General features: G+C 43.0%; 1 protein-coding gene across 2 annotated transcripts in view; it reads left to right on the plus strand.

The window, feature by feature from the left end:
- Positions 1–23,251, plus strand: part of TCERG1L (transcription elongation regulator 1 like) — a 449,140-nt gene that overhangs the window by 21,546 nt on the left and 404,343 nt on the right. For both annotated transcript variants that reach the window (XM_033943432.1, XM_033943433.1), the window contains exon 3: positions 3,635–3,815. In XM_033943432.1, the coding sequence (XP_033799323.1) occupies positions 3,635–3,815 (181 nt within the window). The remainder of the gene's footprint in view (positions 1–3,634; positions 3,816–23,251) is intronic.

Here is a 23,251-nt window from a genome sequence, read left to right on the forward strand (position 1 = left end):
TGTCATCCATGTCTGTATCTTTTCTAATTCCGCTATATCTTTTTGAGATACAGCAACCAGAACTGCATGCAGTATTCAAGGTGCGGCAGTACCATAGAGCAATATAAGGGCATTATAAAATTAATGTACTTGACTTATCATGGTGAAGCATTTTGACACAAGGCCAAAGAAACCTATTGCAGCCTCAGTCCCAAATCCCATGGCTGATACTGTCATCAAGAATCTGAGAACAGAACTATTTCCTTATGTTTCTCTCTTGAATTTCTAAGGAAAAGAAACTTGTGTTAGGTCAGGTTTCAGATGAAAAGGTCAGGTTTCAGATGAAAAGAAGTGAAATTATCAGGCTTTAAGACATCAAGTTTGTGTGTCAGAGACAAGTCAGGCCCTGCACAGAGCTGCCAAGTTATCCTGATCCAGGAGGGAGATTTTGGGTAGAATCAGGGGCTAGAAATACCACACGTTTGGGAATGTAATTTCCAAACCAGGACTGGCCAAAAGTATCCGTTACGGAACTGGATAATTTGGGAGCTCTATCTATAGGGCATAGTAGGTAGCGTCCATTGTGAGGAACTTGACAGAAAATATGCTGAGCATAATAACACTACCAAAGTTGGTGTCATTTTACCCCACTTCTGATGCTTTGAAGTCTTCCTGACAATATTTTTGCTGCTTTATCACAATGGCTTGGAGCTTTCTTACCACATTTACAAGGCAACTCTTATTTAAGAGAGTGCATATAATTAGACATCCAGAGGACGTATGGCAGAAGCCTAGTATATAAAGGAAAACAGGTCTCTACTGGGTATGCATACACTTTTAACATTTAGGCACAAATGCTTACACTTGTATAGAGTTGGTATAGGTGTGAGTGTTTAAGTGCTGCAGATATCCACATAACTTATGCATTCTGTAAGTTATATGCATAGGTGAAAGCCCTGCCTATGTCCCATCCATGTACCTCGTTGTGGCTCATTGGTTGAGCTGCTTTCTCTGTACCCAGAGGTTGTGAGATCAAATCCCGGTGCTGCTCCTTGCTCCTTAGGCAAGTCATTTAATCCTGCAGTACCCACCACTTTGAATGTCAGCTTTGAAATGCCAAAATGACAAAAAGATGGTATATAAGTCCCCATTCCCTTTCCCTTTCCTTACAAATATGTGCTATATAAGTTAAGGTGTTTGCAGAATAGTGCTTAGGTGATACACACAAGTGTGCACACAAGTGGTGCACATGCATATAGTGGCATAGTAAGGGGGCAGGAGTGGACCACTTCGGGTACAGTCTTCATGGGGGGGGGCATCGGTGCCTTTCCTCCTCTCCGCCCTGCATACCTCTTTAAATGTTCACTAGTGCGAACATCATTTTCCACTTGTTGCTTACGCTGGCTTCAGCTCCCTTCTGATATCACTTCCTGGTTGTGGGACCAGGATGTGATGTCAGAAGGGAATCGAGGCTGGCGCGAGCAGCAGGTGGAAGATGCCAGTCAAGAGGTATGCGGGATTGGGGCACTCAAATGACGGGGAAGAACGGAAAGGAGGCACTTAAGTAGTGGATAAGAGTGGGGGATGCTGGGCGCCACCACTTAGGGTGCCAACCTCTCTTGCTACACCACTGCATTCCTGCATATTACATTAAATTACATTAGTGACTTCTATTCCGCCAGTACTTTGCAGTTCTAGGTGGATTACAAAAGAAGATAACTGGACATTTCCAGGAAAATTACAAATTAGGGCGCTATTTACATGGTTAAGACTTTGAAGGGAAATTTACAAAAGTGGGGATAGACATGGAGATGTGTGATGATTTCTTGATAAATTTTTTGAATAACAGGGTACTCTAAACATAGTTCATAGAATTGCCCTGTTTTGCTTTTTTCCCCTTTTTTGATTGTTTGGGTGCTTTGTGCTAATCTTGATGTCATCTAGTGCTGTTGCCTTTTTTTCAGATGCCTACCAACAAATTCTTATAGAAGCAGATGTTACAAAAATTGTGAAGACTTTAATGTTTTGCTTAGGCTTTCCCAGGAATTATTTCATAGTTATTTTCTACCAGTGGCGTAGTAAGGGTAGGAGGCACCTGGGGTGGTGGCACCCCCCCTACTCCTTCTGCACCCGACTGCTCCTCCCTGCCCCCCCCCCCACTCCACACTCACACTGTCCTTTCCCTCCCTGCAAACTTAATCTTCACCAGTGTGAGTGGCTTTTCTCCAGCATGCTCCTAGCTCCATCTTTGGATTTCCCTCTGACATCACTTCCTGGCCCCTTGACCCGGAACCAGGCTGGCGCAAGCAACAGGCAGGAGAAGTTGCTCAAGCGCCCAGGATGGTCTGCCTCCCACCCACCCCCTCTTACTATGCTACTGTTTCTTACTGCGAGTTGTGATTAGGTTAACTTTTGCATTAATTTTGTTTGCTTAATTGTGCTATTATGTTTTAGAAGTGCTATTTGAGTTTTGGACAATTTGCACACAACTTAAGATGCTATATACAGAATTGTGGGGTTAGTTTGTAAATTAAGATGTGCTAACTTTGCACATGAGCATAATACCCTTTACCATGCTGTCATGACAATGCTAATTCATGTACTAACTGCATAGTTTATTGTTTAGCAGGGAATGTGTGTGAGCTGCACATTCTATATAGGTCATGGTACTTTTTGGAAGGAAGAAGGGAGAATGAGGATATGATAAGGGCATTTAAATATCTCCATGGCATTAATGTATGGGAGGTGAGTCTTTTTAAAATGATAGAAAACTCTGGAATGAGGGGGCATAGGATAAAGTTAAGAGGCTCAGGAGTAATCTAAGGAAATACTTTTTTACAGAAAGGGTGGTAGATGCTTAGAATCATCTCCTAGTAGAGATTTGTGCTATGTTTTCACTGGTGCAAATGGGCATATCTAAATTTAGGCATGGATCCCAGGCATAAGTGATAGTGCCATTTATAGAATAGTGCTTAAGCAGTGGGGGGGGGGGGCAGTCGCGCAGCCAGGGTGGGAGGCGCCCTCTTCTCCACCCCTCCTGAAGCACACGTGCCACTTCCATTCCCCCATACCTGTTAAGTTCCAAGCAGCATCTCTAATTTGCCGCCCATGCCAGTGTTGGCTCTCCCTCTGAAGTCACTTCCTAGTCACGGGATCCAGAAGTAACGTTAGAGGGGAGCACCGAGGCCGACACGAGCAGCAGGTTGGAACGGCTGCTCGCCAGTGAAGAGCTAGAGGTAAGGTGGTAGGGAATTGAAGGCATATGCATTGCAGGGGAGGAGTGGGAAGGAGCGAGGGGAGCAGAGAGGGTGAGAGGTGTTGGCGCCCCCCCACTAAGATGGAGCCCAGGGTAGTCTGCCCCCCTCAATATGTGACTGGAGGGGGTGGAGGGGGGTCGGTGCCAATTTTTTAGGTGCTCCATATAGAACACAGTCCTTAATGTTCAGTAAGTGCAACATTTTACTGCATTTTAGAAAGAAAGAATCTCTTACTTGTTTTGTGAGTAGAAAAGATATTTCATGGTTAGAACTATATTAATATTATAAATACACATACATCAACATACCCAGTTATTTCCTAATTAACAAGCTGATCTACTTAAGTATTAGTGTACAAAAATGTAAAACTTTGAAATGTTCTTATTTGTTTTGAATAGGTGTATTTTAATAATGCATTTGTCCCGGATTCAGCATGGTCACAACTCGATGAATCTAGAATTTTCCAAGGACACGAAAAACCTTTTTTCATGACAAATCAAGCATCTATGGCTGTATCTAGGCCAACCACTGCCCCAAGGCCTCTTCACACATTGGTATTGACACCTCAGCCTCTTACAGGTTAGTGGAAAAATAATTATCTGAACTGTTTCATTAAACCGTTTTCTTCTTTCTATGCTTACATCATCATTTGGATTTTGAGATTCTCACTCATAAAAGATAGCATGCTTAAAGCAAAAATAAGTTCTGAGAAGAATCTGTTTCTGCTCGCAAAATAAAGATGCCTCACCCAAGCGGCATGCATAAAATACATTTTACATAAAATCAACAATACACTTACCTTACCATAGACAGAGGGCTGCCAGCTAATGTGGATTTTCTTTAGTGTGATTAGGCTTATTAATATTTAATGTTTCACTCAAGCTTACAACAGATCCAAGTGGTTACAAAAACTATAAAGAGCAAAAGTAAGGAACTCCATAAAACTTTAGGACAGATCTAATAACATATTTATTTATTTATTTGTTCATTTTTATAGCCCGTCCTCTCCAGAAGCCCAGAATTACAATAAAATAAAAATATAAAATTAGTTACGAGTGCACCGGTTTGCAAGACGAGCAAAACATTCTCAAAATCGGCGCCTCGGAAACCGAGCTTGACTCAATTTATGAGCGCCCCCCCCCTGCGATCCAGCATTCCCCCCACTATACGGCATCCCCCTGCTCATGTCTCCCCCCACTGTGATCTGGCATCCCCCACGCACCCACCCAAACACATTGGCTTACCCCCATCTGGCACCGGCACTAGCACCAACGCACAGGACATGCCGGTGCCCGAAGATTTGCTGTCTTCCTTTTGCTGGGCCTTGAGCATCTGCGCATGCTCAAGGCCTTCTAGTTCTTGCTTTCTCTGAGATTTGTGCGTGGGGGATGCCAGATCGCGGCGGGGGGTGATGCGAGCTGGGGGGATGCTGGATCACGGGGGGATACCGGATCACGGGGGGATACCTGATCGCCGGGGGGGGAGATGTGGAACAGCGCCGGTGGCCTCGGGGGTGGGGGGGGGTAAGGTGGAGAAGCGCTGCTGGCCTCGTGGGGTGGGGGTGGGTGGGAACGTATCAAGCGAGTTTCCCTTAGTTACTATGGGGAAATTCATTTTGATATACGAGTACTTTGGTTTACGAGCATGCTTCTGGAACAAATTATGCTCGTAAACCAAGGTTCCACTGTACTTGGAAATTCCCTACATACATACTTTTCAGTCATACAAGATGCATAACTTCATGCCAGAGGTATTGTACTCCTAGGATCAGCCTGTTCGCTCGACCCACTACCAAAACCCTGATGGGAAAAATAGGTTTCCAGAAGACTCTGGAAAGTTCTGAAATTTTCTTCTAAGCGTAAATGTTTAGCAAGCCGATTCCATAAAGATGGAGCAAAACAAACAAACAAACAAAAGCTTTGGATCTAGTGAACTCTCATCTGACCTTTTTACTGATGGTACAATTAATCTATAATCCTATAATGATATTAGTGTTCTAGATTGTGTGTAAGGGATTGTTAAAGAGTGCAAGTAGCCTGGTGATTGAGAATAAAGCAACAAAAGCTTGTTTTGAAAACACAACTTTCAGATTTTTCCCGAAGTTTACTGTATCAGTCGTCAATCTGAGCTCCAGTGGCAATTTATTCCACTCAGCTGGGATGCCAAGGAGAAAGACCGAGCCCATAAATTTCCTGAACTGCAGGTATCTGAAGTGTCCTTGTGCCCATTGAGCTCAGGACATGAGTAGGCCTATAGATTTTAAGAAGTGGACTGATATGCAAAGGGGTATCTCTGTCCAGTGTAATATGAAATTGCATAATTATTTTAAATCTGATCCTCTGGGCAACTGGCAGAATAAGGAATGATGCTAAGCATAGTGAAATATGTTCTTATCTTTTAGCTCCAGTAAGTAGGCATGCCACCAAATTCTGCACTTATTGTAGAGTTTGCTAGAAGCCCTACAAACAAGTCAGTCTTACAGATCATCAGTGTTTGCAATACTGACCTAAATTCATCAGCAGGTAAATAAGGATCTCTTGGTATCATATTGGCCCTTCAACCAGGGTATTTGAAGCACTGATGAGTTTCCTCAGTGAGCCAATCATTCAGTATTTTAATTTTGCTATGTGCCATTGATGTCTCTTATCTTTCCCCCCACAGGGAACAGATATTGCAATGCTGGATTTTTTTGCCCAGCTTTCCAAAAAACTGATCAAGATGGTCTATATAATTTTACTAGTCTTATAGCCCGTTACATTAACGGGTGCTAGAATATATGTGTGTGTGTCTCTCTTTATTTCTTTCTCTCTCTCTCTCTCCTTAGCCGCTTTCTTTCTTTCTGTCTTTCTTTTTCCTTGGCTGTCCATCACCACCCCTTGCCTGCTCCCCCTGTCCATTCTCCCTTCCTTTTACCTTCCCTGTGTCCACTACCACCCCTTCACAGGTCTCCTTATGCAGCAGCAGCCCTTCTCCCTTTGTTTTACCTCCCCCCTGTCCAGCAGCACCTTCCTTCTCCCCCTGTCCAACATTAGGCCTCCGTTCCTTTTTCTTCACACCCCCCATCCATCAGCACCTCTTTCCTTCTCCCCCTGTCCAGCAGTAGGCGTCCTTTCCTTTTTCTCCCCCCCTCCTCCTTCTTATCCCTATGATACACTTACCTTGCTCTGCCCGTGATCAGAGGCTCCCGACAGCCGCCCAGCTGCACCCATTGGAAAAGTTCCCTCTGCGGCATCCCGCACCCCTCCTGACGCGACTCCCGCTGTCCCGCACCTGCCCCTGTGTCTTTCTTCTTGTCTTTCTGTGTCCCTTCCTCCGTCTGTATGTCCAAAGCAGCATTTCCTCCCCCCACACCAGTTCCCTGTGCACCTGCCCCTGTATCTTTCTTCTTGTTTTTCTGTCTTCCTTCCTCCCTCTGTCTGTCTGTCTGTCCAAAGTAGCATTCCCTCCCCCTTCCATTTCCCTCCCCCCACACCAGTTCCCTGTGCCTGCATTAGCGTTTCCTCTACTCTCTTTCCCTTCCCACAGTCGCGACTACAAATGCGGGCCCGAGTCCCCCTTCCCTTCCCTTCCTGCGGGCCTGACTACACATGGCGATTCAAGCAGCGTGTCAGCACTCTTCACACGCTGCTTCAGGCCCTTCTACTGCCCTGATTTGCTCCGGACGTGCCAGAGTAAATCAGTGCAGTAGAAGGGCCCGAAGCAGCGTGTGAAGAGTGCTGACACGCTGCTTAAATCGCCAGTCAGACCCGCGGTAAGGGAAGAGGGGGGGCGGCAAATGAGTCGGGTCCCGGACAGTGGAAAGTTGCTGGGCTCCTCGGTGTGGCTGCGATCCCTCTCCTCCCAGACCCCCCCTCCCCGCCCCCGGAGGAACGGAGATCGATTTGCCGCCATTTTGAAGATCGTTCTGCCCTGCTCCTTGCCTTAGTATATTTTTAAGTTGAAAGACACGGCGGCGGCGGCTCCTCTCAAGATCCCCGACTGCATTGGACTTCCGACGCAGGTGGGGATCGTGAGAGGAGCCGCTGCCTGTTCTTTCAACTTAAAAATATAGTAAGGCAAGGAGCAGGGCAGAGCGAAGAACATTGATTCCCATAAGATCATCCGCCTCGGGGGAGACAACCGCCACGTCCGACATCAGCCTCGGGGGAGGAGAGAGGACTTCAGGCAAGGAGCAGGGCAGATCAAAAAACAGCACGGGCCGACAGCTGCCGTGTCCGACATCCGTCTCTGGGGAGGAGAGAGAGAGTGTTTCCGGCGCACTCCTATCTGAGATGCTGTACATCTCACGAAAAACGGACCCACGCGATGGAACTGCGCATGCGCGGCCTAGCGTTTTATTATATTAGATAACCAGTCACCCAAATGTAGGTGCTATTTATGCACCAGAATCACAAGGAACCATAAGGGAAGTAAACCCAGTTTCTCAACACATTGCTCTAAATATTAAGCTACTTCTCCATGCCATTCTGTCATTTTTTTGTGCATGTGTGGGTTATGTACTTGTATAAATGGCAGTCACGCAGCACTATTCTTTAATATAGATGCACATTTTTTCATAGTGCATAACTTTGAGGGGGTCTGTACATGGGAAGAGCATGGGAGAGGCATGGGTGTCTCTCCAACATATGCCAATTTATGTCTGCCATTAATATGGCATAAGAGGGTGTGCCAAAATGTAGGCATACTGATGCTGATGTACATTAGTATTATTTAATGGTATCTTGGCAACCAGATGCCGGTATTACATTACATTAGAGATTTCTATTCCGCCATTGCCTTGCAGTTCAAGGCGGATTACAAAAGAATTACAAAAACATATTACAAGAAGAAGATATCTGGTAATTTCTAGAGGAGATAAAGAGTGGATGAGGTTGCTTTGGGGAATTGGGAAGGTATTGGGAAGTGGGAAGAGGCTAGCGGTATTAAGTATAAAATTAGTACTCAGAACACAGCATCAAGTACCCAGTTATAAAATGTGTCCCTATACCCCTGACCTAAACCATGTGATACATATGCATGCATTTGCTTCTCAAACACGTGCTTTTAAGGGACTTGTTGCTGCTGGAACCTCACTGTTTTGAGCTAAGCAAAATATCTGCATTATGTCATTTTTTTCCATCTAGTTATTGTTGTGTTGAGATTTCTGGCTTTCTATTCTGTTTCTGTGAATTCTCCTGTGCTTACTCAAAAAAAAAAAAAATCATTCAAACTTTTGTCTTGCTCTGAACCTTGTGCACTGCTTAGACTTTCTTAAAAATGGTTAAATCTCTGATTGATATTTGATTGTTTACTACTGGTCTTGGTAGAAAGTAGATCTTTATCAGTAGCACTTCTACTTACTTTTATTTCTTTTAAAGTACTTTTAGCAGCCCTACTGCCCCTCTCCCATCTTATCTCTACCTATAGCTAAAACAATCATCTGGCCTGGTAGGCAGGGTGTGTTTCAAATCAGAAGTGTAGTAAGGTGTTTTAATACTTACAGCATTGGAGATTGGTTTCACAACTAACACAATCCATAGATCTTGCCTCAAAACCTGCTGATCCCATTACAGCTGCTGCCTCTGTCCAGACTGAATACTTGATCCAAGGAGAGGGTCTGGTTTCATATGCTAGATGTATGTACATAGAATCCCTCCTGAAAGAAACACAAGAACTAAGAGAGAAGATGGAAAGATTGAGAAGCATCTGTGACAACCAGAAATGCATCCCAGAAATGCATCTTGAGACATCAGTAATCTCCAGCAAAGGGGTAGGAAATGTGCTGAAAGAATAGCTGGGCACAGATCACCAGATCCTGCAAATTCAACCTCCCAACTCCATCTTCTGTTGAATTGAAGAGCCAGTTTGCAGCTTGAAGTTTGGAGTTTGAAGAGCTTAGAATATCTCAATAACAGAAGGAATCAAAGCTCAAAAATCCCAAAGCTGCTGGATCAGTGGCCAATAAGAAGTAAAAGGTAGTTATGGTTGGTAATTCTCTTCTGAGGAGTACAGATTTGAGATGTAGTAGATTTGAGATGTTCTTATCAAGCCTACTGACCATTATCCTGTGCTGCCCATCCATGTTGGCACAATTGATACTAATCTAATCTAATCTTCTATTTCTGCATCGTGCATACCTAAACAGGCTCAAGGCGATTTACAAAGAGAAGTGAGAGGAAGCAGAGAGAGGCAAGGAGAGAAGGGGAGGAGAAATGGGGGGAAACATTTGGGCAGGGGAAGATCTGAGATGTTCAAGTGTCAAAGAGGTAGGTTTTTAGTTTTTCACTGAATGTATCAAAAGTGACTTCACGGCTCTGGGACAGAGGGTAAAGCATTTAGGTGCACAGGCGCTATTCTCATTGATCCTTCCTGCTGAGAGTAAAGTTCAAATAAGGGATGCTCGCTTCCTGAAACTGAATGCATGGCTGCAAGAATGATATAAATGTGAACACTTCCATTTCCTAGATCGTAGGATGATTTGCCAAGAGCTACTGAGCAGAGATAGTCTTCCATGACATACATGGCTAACATACAGAAGAGAGCTTTAAACTAAATTTGCTGGGGATAGGTGAAAAAAGCCTGAAGGACATTAATAAACTTCAAAAAAATGTAAGACATCCAATACCTTTATAGAAATGAGGAAAAGGGGTAACATCTGGAGAGCTTTGTATACTAATTTCCATAGAATGGGAAACAAATTTCTAGATCTAGAGTCTCTAATGGTAGAAGTCAACTTGGATTTAGTGATAATGTATTCATAGAGAACCATGACTGGGATACAATTATATCTGACTGTACTCATATTCCGGAGGGACAGGCTAGGGAAAAAAGAGTAGAGGAATGGCATTATATTTAAGAAAAAAAATATTAAAATGTCAGAATTTCAGGATACATGGGTTATGAATGAAGCACTGTGGGTTAATCTGGGAAGAGGGAATGGAAAATGTATTTACATTGTTGTGATATACAGATTTCCTTCACAGTCAGAAGAAATGGACAGAGATAATTGAAGACAGCTATGGAAAGGTAAGTACAACTGATAGGTGATTTTAATATGCTGGCATTTTTTGAGCATCCCTGCTGCAGGGTTTTCTAGACACCAGAGGATCCTTGATTTTCTATAGGAAGAAGTATTTTAGAAGTTGGTAATAGAACCCACATAAGATTGATTTATTATGGACCTGGTTCTTACAAATGGAGAGAGTATTTCTGATGTTATGGTGGGTGATCATTTGGCATCTAGTGATCACTGAATGGTATGGCTCAATATTAAGACATATGAGGAGAAGGCTTATTCAAGATTGAAGGTTCTGGACTTCAAAAGAACTGTCAAGGTGGGTAAATATCTCAGAGAGGAGTTGAATGGGAACAGCTGAAGGAAGTAGAATAGCTGTGGGCAAAACTGAAAGAAGCTATTGTAAGGGCAACAGATCTTTTTTTTATTATTCTAATTTATAACAATTTTTATTGAAATAATCAAGTAAAAAATACAATGAGATAATACAGAAATATATTCATTACAATAAGAATCACAATAATAATATTTCATACATATTTATATCATTTCTCCAAATTAAATTTCCATATGAACTAAACCATTCTTTTATATACCCCACTTAATTCCATCCCTTACCCCCCTACCTTCCCCTCCAAATGAAATCCTCCATCCCGGATGAAAGCTAACAAAAATAAAGAAATAAAATAAATATCTGGAATGTAATTAGATAACCTAAACTTCATCTTAAATCATTGATAACCAAACTTCTCATTCTTGATGAAAGATTCTGAATATAAGGATCCCAAACCTCCATAAAAAGATGAGTTTTTCTAGGCGAACGTCGAACTTCCAAACTCTCAAATACAAATAAAGGAGGACGGATTAAGGCATCCGAGTTTTACTTCCATTGAAAGCAATGGAGTAAAACCCGGATGTCTCAATCCGTCCTCCTTTTTCTGGAGCCATATGGTAACCCTATTCTTATTACCATAGACTGGAAGGGGGGGAGGGGAGGGGAAAGGAAGGAGGGAGCATTATTGGTCGGGGAGAGGGGTTCAAGGGATCTTATTTAACAAAAGAAAAATGTATGTAGTTGCTGGTCCAATATTTAGCTGGTGCTGCATAATTTTTATGGGCTGAATATTGGCTGGGACTGCATGAGCTTTGCCTAGCCCTTCCCACTCACATTTAGCCCCCAATATGTAGTGGCAGTGTCCAGACATAACATAAGAACATAAGAACATAAGAAATGCCTCCGCTGGGTCAGACCCGAGGTCCATCGCGCCCAGCAGTCCGCTCACGCGGCGGCCCAACAGGTCCAGGACCTGTGCAGTAAATTTCTATCTATACCCCTCTATCCCCTTTCCCAGCAGGAATTTGTCCAAACCTTTCTTAAACCCCAGTACTGTACTCTGCCCTATAACTTCCTCTGGAATTGTATTCCAGGTGTCCACCACACGTTGTGTAAAGAAGAACTTCCTAGCATTAGTTTTGAATTTGCCTCCTTTCAACTTTTCCGAATGCCCTCTTGTTTTTTTATTTTCTGAAAGTTTGAAGAATCTGTCCCTCTCTACTCTCTCTATGCCCTTCATGATCAGACATGGCCCGACACTTAATATTGGGGGCTAATTTAGCCAGTAATGGTCAATGTTTAAAAAAATTCTGACCATCACCGACTGAACATCAGGGGAGGGGAGGTGCCTAAAATTTGTGTGCTAAGAAAACATTCTGTAATGGAGTCTGGGTGCCTGGATCCTGTTAGAGAATTAAGTCTAAGTTGGCATTTGTGTGCAAACATTTAGGTATCAAAACTTATATAATGTGAAAAGGCAGGTGTAAATATTAGCACCTAAATTTTGGCCCTAGGCATGGAACTTACACTATTGTATAAGTTTGATACCTTAGAGTGACCCACTCATACAAGGGGCGTTCAATAATTTATTTACCTGAGTATGAAAGAAAGTAGCAAGCATGTTGAAACAAGTCTCTGCATGTTGTGACATGTTCAAGGTTACCCATACACAGTTGCAGCTCAGTGTAAGTCTAACATTCCAAGAGACAGGATGTCAGGAGAGTCCTTATGCAAACCAAGTAAGAAACTGCTAGATTTGGAGTACCGTCTAGTGATAAAATTTATTTAAAAAAAAGGGAAAAAGCCGAAGGAGATCCATGACTGCATGACTGCAGTTTATGGCGAGTCTGCCCCATCAACCTACAAAGTAAAATTTTGGAGCATCCAGTTTAAGTGGGTAGAAAGTCCATTGTAGATGACCCTCACTCTGGACAGTCTGTAGATGCAACTTTCACAGAAATGTTCAAGAAAGCTGAGGATTTAATTTTGTCAGACAGACAAATTAAGGTTTCCTGAATAGCTGAAGAAATGGGCATCTCGGCAGATACAGCTTGGAAAATAATTCATGAAAGTTGGGCATGTCCAGGGTTAATGCAAGATGGGTTCCAAGAATGCTGACGCCATGTCAGAAGGCCACGAGGCTCCAGTACTGCAAGAAAACTTGGAGATGATCCATGAAGACCATTTGGTGACTGGAAATGAGACTTGGATCTATCACAGAGATCCTGAGTCCAAAATGTACTAAATGCAGTAGAAACACAAGTCATCCCCCACCCCCCAAAAAGTTCAAGACAGAAAAATCTGCAGGCAAAGTCAAGGCAACTGTCTTCTGGGATGATGGACTTTTGCTTCTGGAGTTCATGCCACACAAGACAACCATAACTGGTGAGAGTTACGCCAACACAATGACTGCTTTGTGGGAGTCAATCAAGGAGAAAAGACAAGGAAAACTCACAGCAGGCATTTTGCTTCTTCACGATGTACATGTCACGACAATCACAGGCTGCCATCTGAAAATGTGGGTTTCAGCAGTTGAACCATCCACCTTCCAGTCCTGATCAGGCTCCCTCAGATTATTTCCTGTTTCAAGTTTTGAAAAAATCTCTCCACGGAGAGTGGTTTTCAAGTGCTGAAGACATCATGGAAGCTGTGACGTCCTGGTTTGAAGGTCAAAAAGAAGAATTATTTTCAAAGGGGTTAAAGTCATTGCAGGAAAAGTGGATGAAGTGTATGGAACTATTGGGGAACTATACTGAAAAATAAAACAAACATTTTTTGAAAATTATTTTCTTTCCTACTAAGGTAGATAAATTATTGAACGCCCCATGTACCCCACCCATATGAATGCCTGCTTTGTAGGTAGGTTCTAAAGCATTTATGCTCTAACTTATAGAACAGTACGGTTATGGGCATATCTTCTGGTATCCCTTGACGGTATGTCTAACTTGCATTTCAGTGCATAAACCCCACCTTTTACAAAACTGCAATAGCATTTCTTAGCACAGGCCAGCGTGCTGAATGCTCTGCGCTACTCCTAATGCTCATAGTAACTCTATAAGTGTCAGGAGCAGCAAGGAGCATTCAGCATTCCGGCCTGCGTTAAAAACCACAATCGTGGTTTTGTAAAAAGAGGGGTAAGTTAGGTATTAATTTGTGCATAACAAGTAACATTCTGTATAGAATTTATGTTATGGTATTTTTTTTTAATTAGTAAATCAGATCCTAAATTAGGACCATGAAATTTGAAAGTTAATAGTATTATCTGAATTTGTTCTATAAACTGTATTTAGGCCACTGCTGCTTCATCTAATGCTAGTTATCATCATTATGACATGCGTACTGTTCTTTGCTTCATTGCTAACCTTGTTTGCTCTCATTAGCAAAAGCTATTATTTACCACAGGGTCATATAAACAGCTGTAGTCATACTTTACAATAAACCATGTTCTCTTCTTGTCACTAGACATTATTGATCAGATTTAGTGCATGGCAAACATTCTCTTCATTATGGGCTTAGGCCATCACTATGAATGTTTTTAGCTCAACTGTTTTCTGTGTACAAGTAATTCTTTGGGAAGATAACACAAGAATAAATTGAGGGGCACAGGCATAGTTTAGGGTGGCCATGGAGTGCAGTCCCCCCACCCCCACCCCACATACGTACAATCACACAAAAGTGAATGTTGATGCAGTGTGAGTCTTGCTTCAGCTACCAATTTGAATTCCTCATTCTCAGTGTCGGATTTAAACTTGGTGAGGCCCTAAGCTATATCAGTCTTGGAGGCCCCTTGGGGTTCATAATAAATAAAAAAATGTCTAAAAAGTGGCCTAAATGGCTACTCGGACGATCAAAAAGCCTGATCGTCCAAGTACCCATAATCAAAGCTGGTTTTAGATGTATCTAAAACCAGCTTAGACTTTCCCCTGCCTCTAAACGCACAGAGAGAAAAGAGGCGTTTTTAGAGGAGGGGAAAGGGTGGGCGGTGGGCGGGAGGTGGGCCGACCTAGACCTAGGCGTGCAGCAGGTATAACCAAAACATTTGACAGGTTGCCTAGTCGGCACTTATACATTTTGACTTAGACAAAGTCAAAACATGTCTAAGTGTCTAAAAAGGAGCCGCTGAGCTGATTGTGGCTGCTGTGATCAGCTCAGTGGCCCCAGCAACCTGCCTACTCCCTACAGCAATGATCGCGGCAGGAGAGATGCCTCATCCCTCCTACCGCGATGCCATCAGTCCTCTACCTGAACTGCCGCGGGTTGTGGCAGTTCGGGTAGAGGAGTGATGGCATCGTGGTAGGGGAGATGAGGCATCTCTCCTGCTGCGATACATCACCCCCCCCCCCCGACAACATCGGGGCAAGAGGGAGCCCAAGCCATCCTGCCCCGCAATCCCCAACCCCCCAATTGCGTTCAGGGCAGGAGGGAACCCAAGCCCTCCTGGCCTCTCGCCACCCCCTACAAGATCGGACAGGAGGGAGCCGCAGGTCGGTGGGGGGGGGGGCGATCAGGGGTTCGAGGGGCGGTCATTGGGGGGGTTGTGTCGAGGGCAGGATGGCCTGGGATCCCTCCTGCTCATATTGTAGTGGGGGGTAGGGGGTCCACCTGGGCAGGAGGGGTTGGTTTCCCTCCTGCCCGATATTTTAGGGGGTGGGGGGCAAGAGGCCAAGAGGGCTTGGGCTCACTCCTGGCCGGATTGGACTCAGGGGGGGTTGGGGATCGCGGGGCAGGAGGGCTTGGGTTTCCTCCTGCCCTGAACGTAATCGGGGGGGGGGGGTTGGTTTTCACGGGGCAGGAGGGCTTGGACTCCCTCCTGCCCTGAATATAATCGGGGGTGGGGGGGTTGGGGATCACGGGGCAGGAGGGCTTGGGTTCCCTCCTGCCCCAAACATAAACGGGGGGTTTGGGGATCTCCGGGGCAGGAGGGCTTGGGTTCTCTCCTGCCCCGATGTCGGGGGGGGAGGGGGATGTTGGGGTGGATTCTGTAACCGGTGTTGTTTTTCACAGACACCGGTTACAGAATCCAGCTTTTAGGCGAAGGACTGGCTCCTCCTTTGCCTAAAAGCCCTTGTGTTGGACGTTTGGGGTTTAGGCGTTTTTAGGTTCATTATGGGGTATAAGTTTAGACGTAGTGTGGTGGTCTGGGCGTTTAAACAGCTGAACGTAGAGGCAGGCCATTATCAAAAAAATACTCCTTTTGGACGTTTTTTTTGATTATGGACATTTTCCCTGCTTCTACTTTCAACATTTCAGGCCTTATTTATTTATTTATTTAGATTTTTATCCCGTCCTCCCAATAGCTCAGAACGGTTTACAAATGAACATACACAGTGCGGAGTAACTAGACATATAAGTAGTACAACAGGTTTAGTGGTTGGATTTATAGTTTTTAGAGAGAATTGAATACAGGGAGATTAAGCAGAGAGAGAGAAGGGGGAAATACCGTAGTTTAATTTACGGAAAGTTATAAGCATATAGATGCAAATTTTTAGTGGATAGAGTAAGAGAGGGTCATACTGGAATTTCGGGAAGGAGATAGGAGAGTGGAGGGTGGGGCTTAAGGGGGGGAGAGACAGAGGAGGTCTTTAATTGAAGAGGAGGGTCTTTACCGATTTACGGAATGCTAATAATGAGTTCTGTTGTCTAAGTTGGGGGGGAAGTTGGTTCCAGAGGTGTGGAATGAAGTGGCTGTAGGATCGTTTGTGGGCAGTTTCTGTGAGCAGGGATCTTCCGGGGGGGACGCATAGGCGTGTCTCTGACTTTGAGCGGAGGGTGCGAGTGGGGTTGTAGATGGGAAGTTTGGATTTTATGTAGGAGGGGGTGGTGGAGTAGATTCTCTTGTGGGCAATTGCTAGGGCTTTGAAAGTACAGCGTTGGCTAATTGGGGACTTAGACGTGTTTTTTGATTATGCCTCTCCAGGCATAAATGGAATTTTTAAAATAATTTTAACGTACATTGAAATATATACTGTACACATGAAGGTTGATTCATAAGTCATGGCAACTATTTTTTTTTCTCTCAAAAATGTACCAACACTGGAAATCCAATATATACATTTGAAAGTGTGTGACATGTACTTAACGTTACCACCAGATAAGAGATGAGTTTAGGTATCTCTGGTAGGAGAGAAGCAAAAATACATGACATTTGAAGTCAGTGTGGCTCACTGGTTGAGCTGTTGTCTTAGCCCCCAGAGATTGTGAGATCAAATCCCAGTGCTGCACCTTGTGACTCTGGCCAAGTCTTTTAATCCTCCAGTGCCCACTGCCTTGAATGTCAGCTTTAAAATGCTAAAGTGACAAAAAGGCAATATGCAAGTCCTCATTCCCTTTCCCTTACAATATGAAGTACAAACCGTTTAACGGCAAATGCAGCTGATGGTATCACCGCCTTCCCCATCAATGGCAATGAACTGTGGAGAACCTGGGAGACTACATTGAAGGATCATAACATAACATAAAAATTTATTTATATTCCACAGTACCTTGAAAGTTCTTTGTGGTTTACAAAAGAAAACTGAACAGCAACAAGATATAGAACATTAAATTTATAAAAATTTTATGAATATATGGGTCTTCAACAATTTCCTAAAATGCTGATTAGAAATAGAACTATCAGACAAGTAAACTCTCTATCCCAGGTAGCCACCTGAAATGACAAGAGCTGTTGAAATTAACTTTTATATAAATATTCTGTGAATGCCATAGATTAACAAGTAAGAAATGATCCACAAGAAAATTGGGTGCAAGACCATGTATGACCTTATAACATATGCATCCAAATTTGAATATTATTCATGCCTCAACTGGAAGCCAATGTAATTTATGAAAATAAGATGAAATATGATCTGACTTTTTAAAAATTAAAAATCAATCAGACAGCTGATTTTGAATAATGCACAATCTATGAAGGTTTTTTTTGGTAACCTGCAAAATAAATAATATTGCAATAATCTAAGATACTCAAAACTAACAGTATGCTGTAATAAAATGTCAGGTTTTTTGCTTTTCCCCTACCAGAGATGCCTACACCCGTTTCTTATCTGGTGGCAATATTAAGAAGTATATGTCACACACATTCAATTGATGGCCATTGTTTCAAACAAATACCAAATTGTGACATAGAAAGATACTGGAAAATACTAGAAATTCAAGTCTGTAAGATACTGAAGGGAAGATTCTCAAAACAAAAATGTTTCTTTAACGTGCATACTAAACTGGTTCTAGCTGGTTTATTATGAATATATTTTAGCAGTGGATTATCAAAACGGCTTACCGTGGTCTTTTCCGAGTTTCCTAGAAGTCTCAGATAATGCCATGTAAATGTAGTACAAGGTCACTAATATTACAATGAGCACTCCGAGTGATTCTCTATCATCGATGACTGATTCCCTAACCTCGCTGTGTCACATTTGTGGCCAAAATTTGCCGACCGGTCTGAGTTGTCATAGCCTTACTTTCTGAACGGTGCCTGAGTGTTGATTGGCTCAGGCATTGACAGGAAAGTAAGGTTTGACAGCTCAGACACTCACACACAAATTAAAAACAAGCCCCAAATCGAAGATTGGCAGGACAGATGCTCACTCTCTCCTGTCGCATTGCACAATCTCCTGACACTGCTACCCACCTCCACACCCTGCAGCGGGAGAGATGTTCACTCTCTTCCAATGCATCACACAATCTCCCAACACTGCTACCCACCCTGAAGTGGGAGGGATGCCAACTTCCTCCTGGCGCACAATTCCCCATCAATACTATCCACTTCACAGCCGGAGAGATGCCCACTCCCTCCCACCATTGCTCAACCCCCAACATCTGCTCCTGATGACCCCACGTCCCTCCCTACCTTATTCATAAAGTCTGACAGGAAGGACGCCTACCTGATCTGGCTGGCAGGCTTGCCTCTTACAAAATAGTGGGCCTTCTCCTTCCTGGTGCATCTTGGGATGCACTAGGGATGGCCTAAAGCTCTGATTGGTCCAGGTACTCAGGGCTCCTCCTAGGAAGGTCCTTAAGCACCTAGGAAGGGCCTAATTTACAAGGCAATAGTAGCAATAATACTGTTTCCCACTTATTACAATGGGAAACAGTACACCAAGAAGACAAATTTTAAGATAAGTAATTTGCTAAAGTTGATATAGTATTATCAGCATAACTGTTACAATCAATACCTTGATGGAAGGGACCGGCAAGTAAAATGATGGTCCTTGTACCAGCCTATGCTCATTTTTAATTGAGCATGTAAGCAGGTGGTCTGAGCACTGCACTTTATAAATTAATATATATAGATTGGTATTGATTGGAATTGATGTTTATGTACCCTGTGACACATTTGGTACAATTGACTTAGAGAACTCCCCAGTTTTGGTACGAGTTTAATCATTCACTATTAAACATATATAAGTTAGGCCACAGATGGATATGGTCCTTCTTCATATAATTTGTCACAGAAATGAAGCAGGAAACTGCAGGCCAGTAAGTCTCACTTCAGTTTTTGGAAAAATAATGGAAGTATTGCTAAAGGAAAGGATAATGAATTTCCTAGAATCTAATGTTGTTACAAGATCCAAGGCAACATGGTTTTACTAAAGGTAAATCATGCCAAATGAATCTGATTGATTTCTTTGACTAGGTGACCAGAGAATTGGATCAAGGACATGTGTTAGATGTGATTTGCTTAGATTTCACTAAAGTATTTGACACAATTTCTCATAGAAGGCTCTTGAATAAACTTGATAGGCTGCAGTTAGGACCCAATGTGGTGAACTAGCCATTTTGGGTCCTGGCCAGGAAGATGCTTGGGTACATAAGGAGCATGCAGTTTGAGACCACACCTTCAAAAATATATAAATAATATGGAGTCAATCCAGAGGGCTGCTACAAAATTGGTTAGTGATCTTCATCATAAATAAATCATATGGGGACATATGTATACTCTGGAGGAAAGACGAGAGAGAAGGGATGTGGTAGAGATGTTTAAAGATCTCCATAGTGTTGATGTACAGGAGGTGAGTCTTTTTCCAAATGAAGGAAAACTCCAGAAGTTAAGAGGTGATAGAATCAGGAGTAATGTAAGAAAATACTTCTTTACAAATAGAATGGTAGATGTGTGGAATAGTGTCCCAATGGAGATGGTGGAGATGAAGACTGTATCTGAATTCATAATAGCATGGGACAGGCATGTGGGATCTCTTAGGGAGAGGAGGATGTTGTAGATGGACAGACTGTATGAGCCATTTGTCCTTTATCTGCTGTCATGTTTCTGTGTTTAAACACCAAAGTGTGGTGATTAATGGAATGCTCTTGGAGGAAGAAAAGGAAAGTAGTGGCGTGCTTCAAGGATCAGTCCTGGGGCCAATTCTGTTCAATATGATTGTGAGTGACATTGCCAAAGGGTAAGGTAAGGTTTACCTTTTTGCAGATGATACCAAGATTAGTAACAGAGCAGACACTCCAGACGGAGTGGAAAACATTAAAAAAGATCTGCAAATGTTAAAAGAATGATCTAATGTCTGACAACTAAAATTCAGTGCAATGAAGTACAGAGTGATGCAATTGGGAAGTAAAATATGAGGGAGCTATATGTGCTGGGAGGTAAGAGGCTGATATGCACGAATGGGAAAGAGGGACTTGGGGTGATAGTGTCTGAGGATCTGAAGGCAAACAAACAGTGTGGCAAAAGGATACTAGGCTATATATAGCGAGATGTAACTAGTCGAAAGAAGGAACTGTTGATGCCCCTTTACAAGTCGTTGGTGTGGCCCTACTTAAGAGTATTGTGTTCAGTTTTGGTGAAGGATATAAGAAGACTTGAAGTGGTCCAGAGAATGGCGACAAAAATGGTAGTGCCAAAAGATATATGAGAGGAGCCTGGAAGACCTGAATATGTACCTGAATATGCACTGTATACTCTAGAGGATAGGAGGGAAAGGGGGATATGATACAGAAGTTTAAATACTTAAAAGGTATTAATACAGAACCAAATCTTCTCCAAAGAACAAAAAAAGATAAAACTACAGGGCATAAATTGAAGTTGTGGGGTGGTAGACTTTAGAGTAATGTTAGGAAATTATTTTTCACGGAGAGGGTAGTTGAGGCCTGTAATGCCCTACCAAGGAAGGTAGTGGAGAGGAAAACAGTGGCGGATTTCAAAAAAACTTGGGATGAACACAGAGGATCCCTAATCAGAAAATGTAGGGCATAAATTGAAGAGCTAAGGCCGGTACTGGGCAGGACTGCACAGTCTGTGTCCCATATATAGCTATTCGGTTTATGATGGGCTAGGGAGGGCTTTGACGGGAATTCCAAAAATTTGGAGATGGTTTAGATAGACTCGAGTGAGCTTCAATGGCAACTTCAGTAGTTGGAACCTAAGGACAGTACTGTGTAAACTTCTATGGTCTAGAAACATAAAATAATAATAATAACATAAAATAAACATAATATAAAAATTAAATAATATAAAACATAAACATAAAATAATAATAATAATAATTTAATCATTAAGTTATAATGTGTGTTCCTGTTGGGTAGACTGGATGGACCATTCAGGTCTTTATCTGCTGTCATTTACTATGTTACTATTGCCTGCCTGTTGAATTTTACATTATATTCATGTTTCTGTTGCTAACTTTTAAAGGCATACCAATTGCTTATTTATCATCTCTTACAATTCCTTATTCACCCACCTGCATATTTAGATCTCTTAACGACCAACAGCTGGTGTTTAACAGGTCCCCGTTCAACTCAACTAGAGGCTTCTCAACACAGTGCTTTTTTCTTTACGGCTCCTGCTGTTTAGAATTCACTTCACTTACTATTAGGGAAGAGCTATCCCTGAAACAGTTTAAGAGAGCAGCTACAGTGTGGCTTTTCTGTCTGGCTTATGGTGGCTCACGTAGGCTAGAGTAGTTGGGGGTGGATGTTTTAGTCTGGTGTTCTTGAGTCTTGGATATGCTTTCCTATTATATTAATGGAGTTCCTTTTTTCACTTTGTTTTTGTTTTTAGATTGTAAACCACGTTGACCCACACTGTTAGCTAAAGGCAGTATAGCACGTCCTAATACATAAATATATACATTGTGAAGATTAACCCTTCTATCTAGGTTAGGTTAATGTAAGTTGAAAGATATATCTTTTGAGAATATATTGGTGCAAATGCAAGCAGTGTCTCACTTCCGGCTCACCACACAATTGTTTCCCACGTACTCACCTTTATAGGACCCCCAAGGACCCCTGAAGAAGACTTTTTGTCGAAACGTGGACCGTGTTGGGTCCTGTATCCCTAGCGGACTAGGTCCTTTAAGGCTTTTATGTGGATGAATTTATTTTTATGTGGATGAATTTATTTTATGTGGATGATTTTAGTGTACCTTTGAAACGATGACACTTTCAAATAAAGTCCATTTAGGAACTTCGTCACTCCACAGAGTTTTTTTGGTTTTCTCTGCCTTCTACAGACCACATAGAATTGCGAGACATTGAGGATGAAACCTTAATAATCCTGCATTAACCACAGTGCCTCGCAAAGTTCTCACACTCTTGCATGCTTTTCACATTTGCAGTTTATTTCACTAATGCATACAACCTAGTTTCTTTTGACTTGAAAGAACAGTTATAGAAATAATCATAAAGTAATTACATGAGAATAAACTGACTACCTATTTAACAGAAGTTCACGAATGGGGCCTTTTGCCTTTGACAGAGGAGTGTGGGGGGAGGGGTCATGCATGTTTAAGTGAATGTCAGGGGATCAGTGGGGTTTGAATATCGGGTAGTGCTGTTTGATTTTGTTCAGGGAGATGCAAAGATTGGATTCTTTCCATGGTGTAGTGAGTGTAGGAGGCACCCAGGGCAGTGATGCCCCCCATGCTCTCATCTCCGCCCCTCCCCTATTCCTTCCATGCCCCCTTGCTCCTTCCCCACCCCCCACGCCACACTTGCACTCTCCCTTCCCCTCTACTACTTTAAATCTTCATCATTTCTCTGGCCTGCTGCTTGCGCCGGCGTTGGCTTTCCCTGTGACATCACTTCCTGGCCCCACAAACCGGAAGTGATTCCAGAGGGGAGCCAGGCTGGCACGAGCAGCAAGCTGGAAAGATTGCTTGTGCTGGTGAAGATTTAAAGAAGCGGGGAATAGGGAAAGGGAAGCCGCGCGTGTGGTTCGGGGGGCAGAGAAGTGCCGGCACCTCCCACCAAGAAGGCACCCATGGCAGTCTGCCCCCTGCCTCCCCCTTACTATACCACTGATTCAGTCAACCTGTGTGTTGGGGGAGCTGTAAAGGACAATGTTGCACTTTTAAAGTCTTCTTGGGTAGTCCCCCTGTAAAACTGGAAATGCCTGTGTTTCAACAATATCAAAGAGAGAACAGAATCAAGAATACAAATTTTATAACATAATCAACGCATATGTTATATAGCAGGGGTAGAGAACTCTGGTCCTCGAGAGCCGTATTCCAGTCGGGTTTTCAGGATTTCCCCAATGAATATGCATTGAAAGCAGTGCATGCAAATAGATCTCTTGCATATTCATTGGGGAAATCCTGAAAACCCAACTGGAATACGGCTCTCGAGGACCGGAGTTCCCTACCCCTGTTATATAGGATAAAATGTTCAGTCCACCCAACCACCACCTGTGTGTGTTGTGTGTGTGTAGTAGCCTAATAGTGCAGTAACTTGAGAACCAGCGAG

Source organism: Geotrypetes seraphini, chromosome 4 (genome assembly GCF_902459505.1).
Source record: "Geotrypetes seraphini chromosome 4, aGeoSer1.1, whole genome shotgun sequence".
NCBI lineage: Eukaryota > Metazoa > Chordata > Amphibia > Gymnophiona > Dermophiidae > Geotrypetes > Geotrypetes seraphini.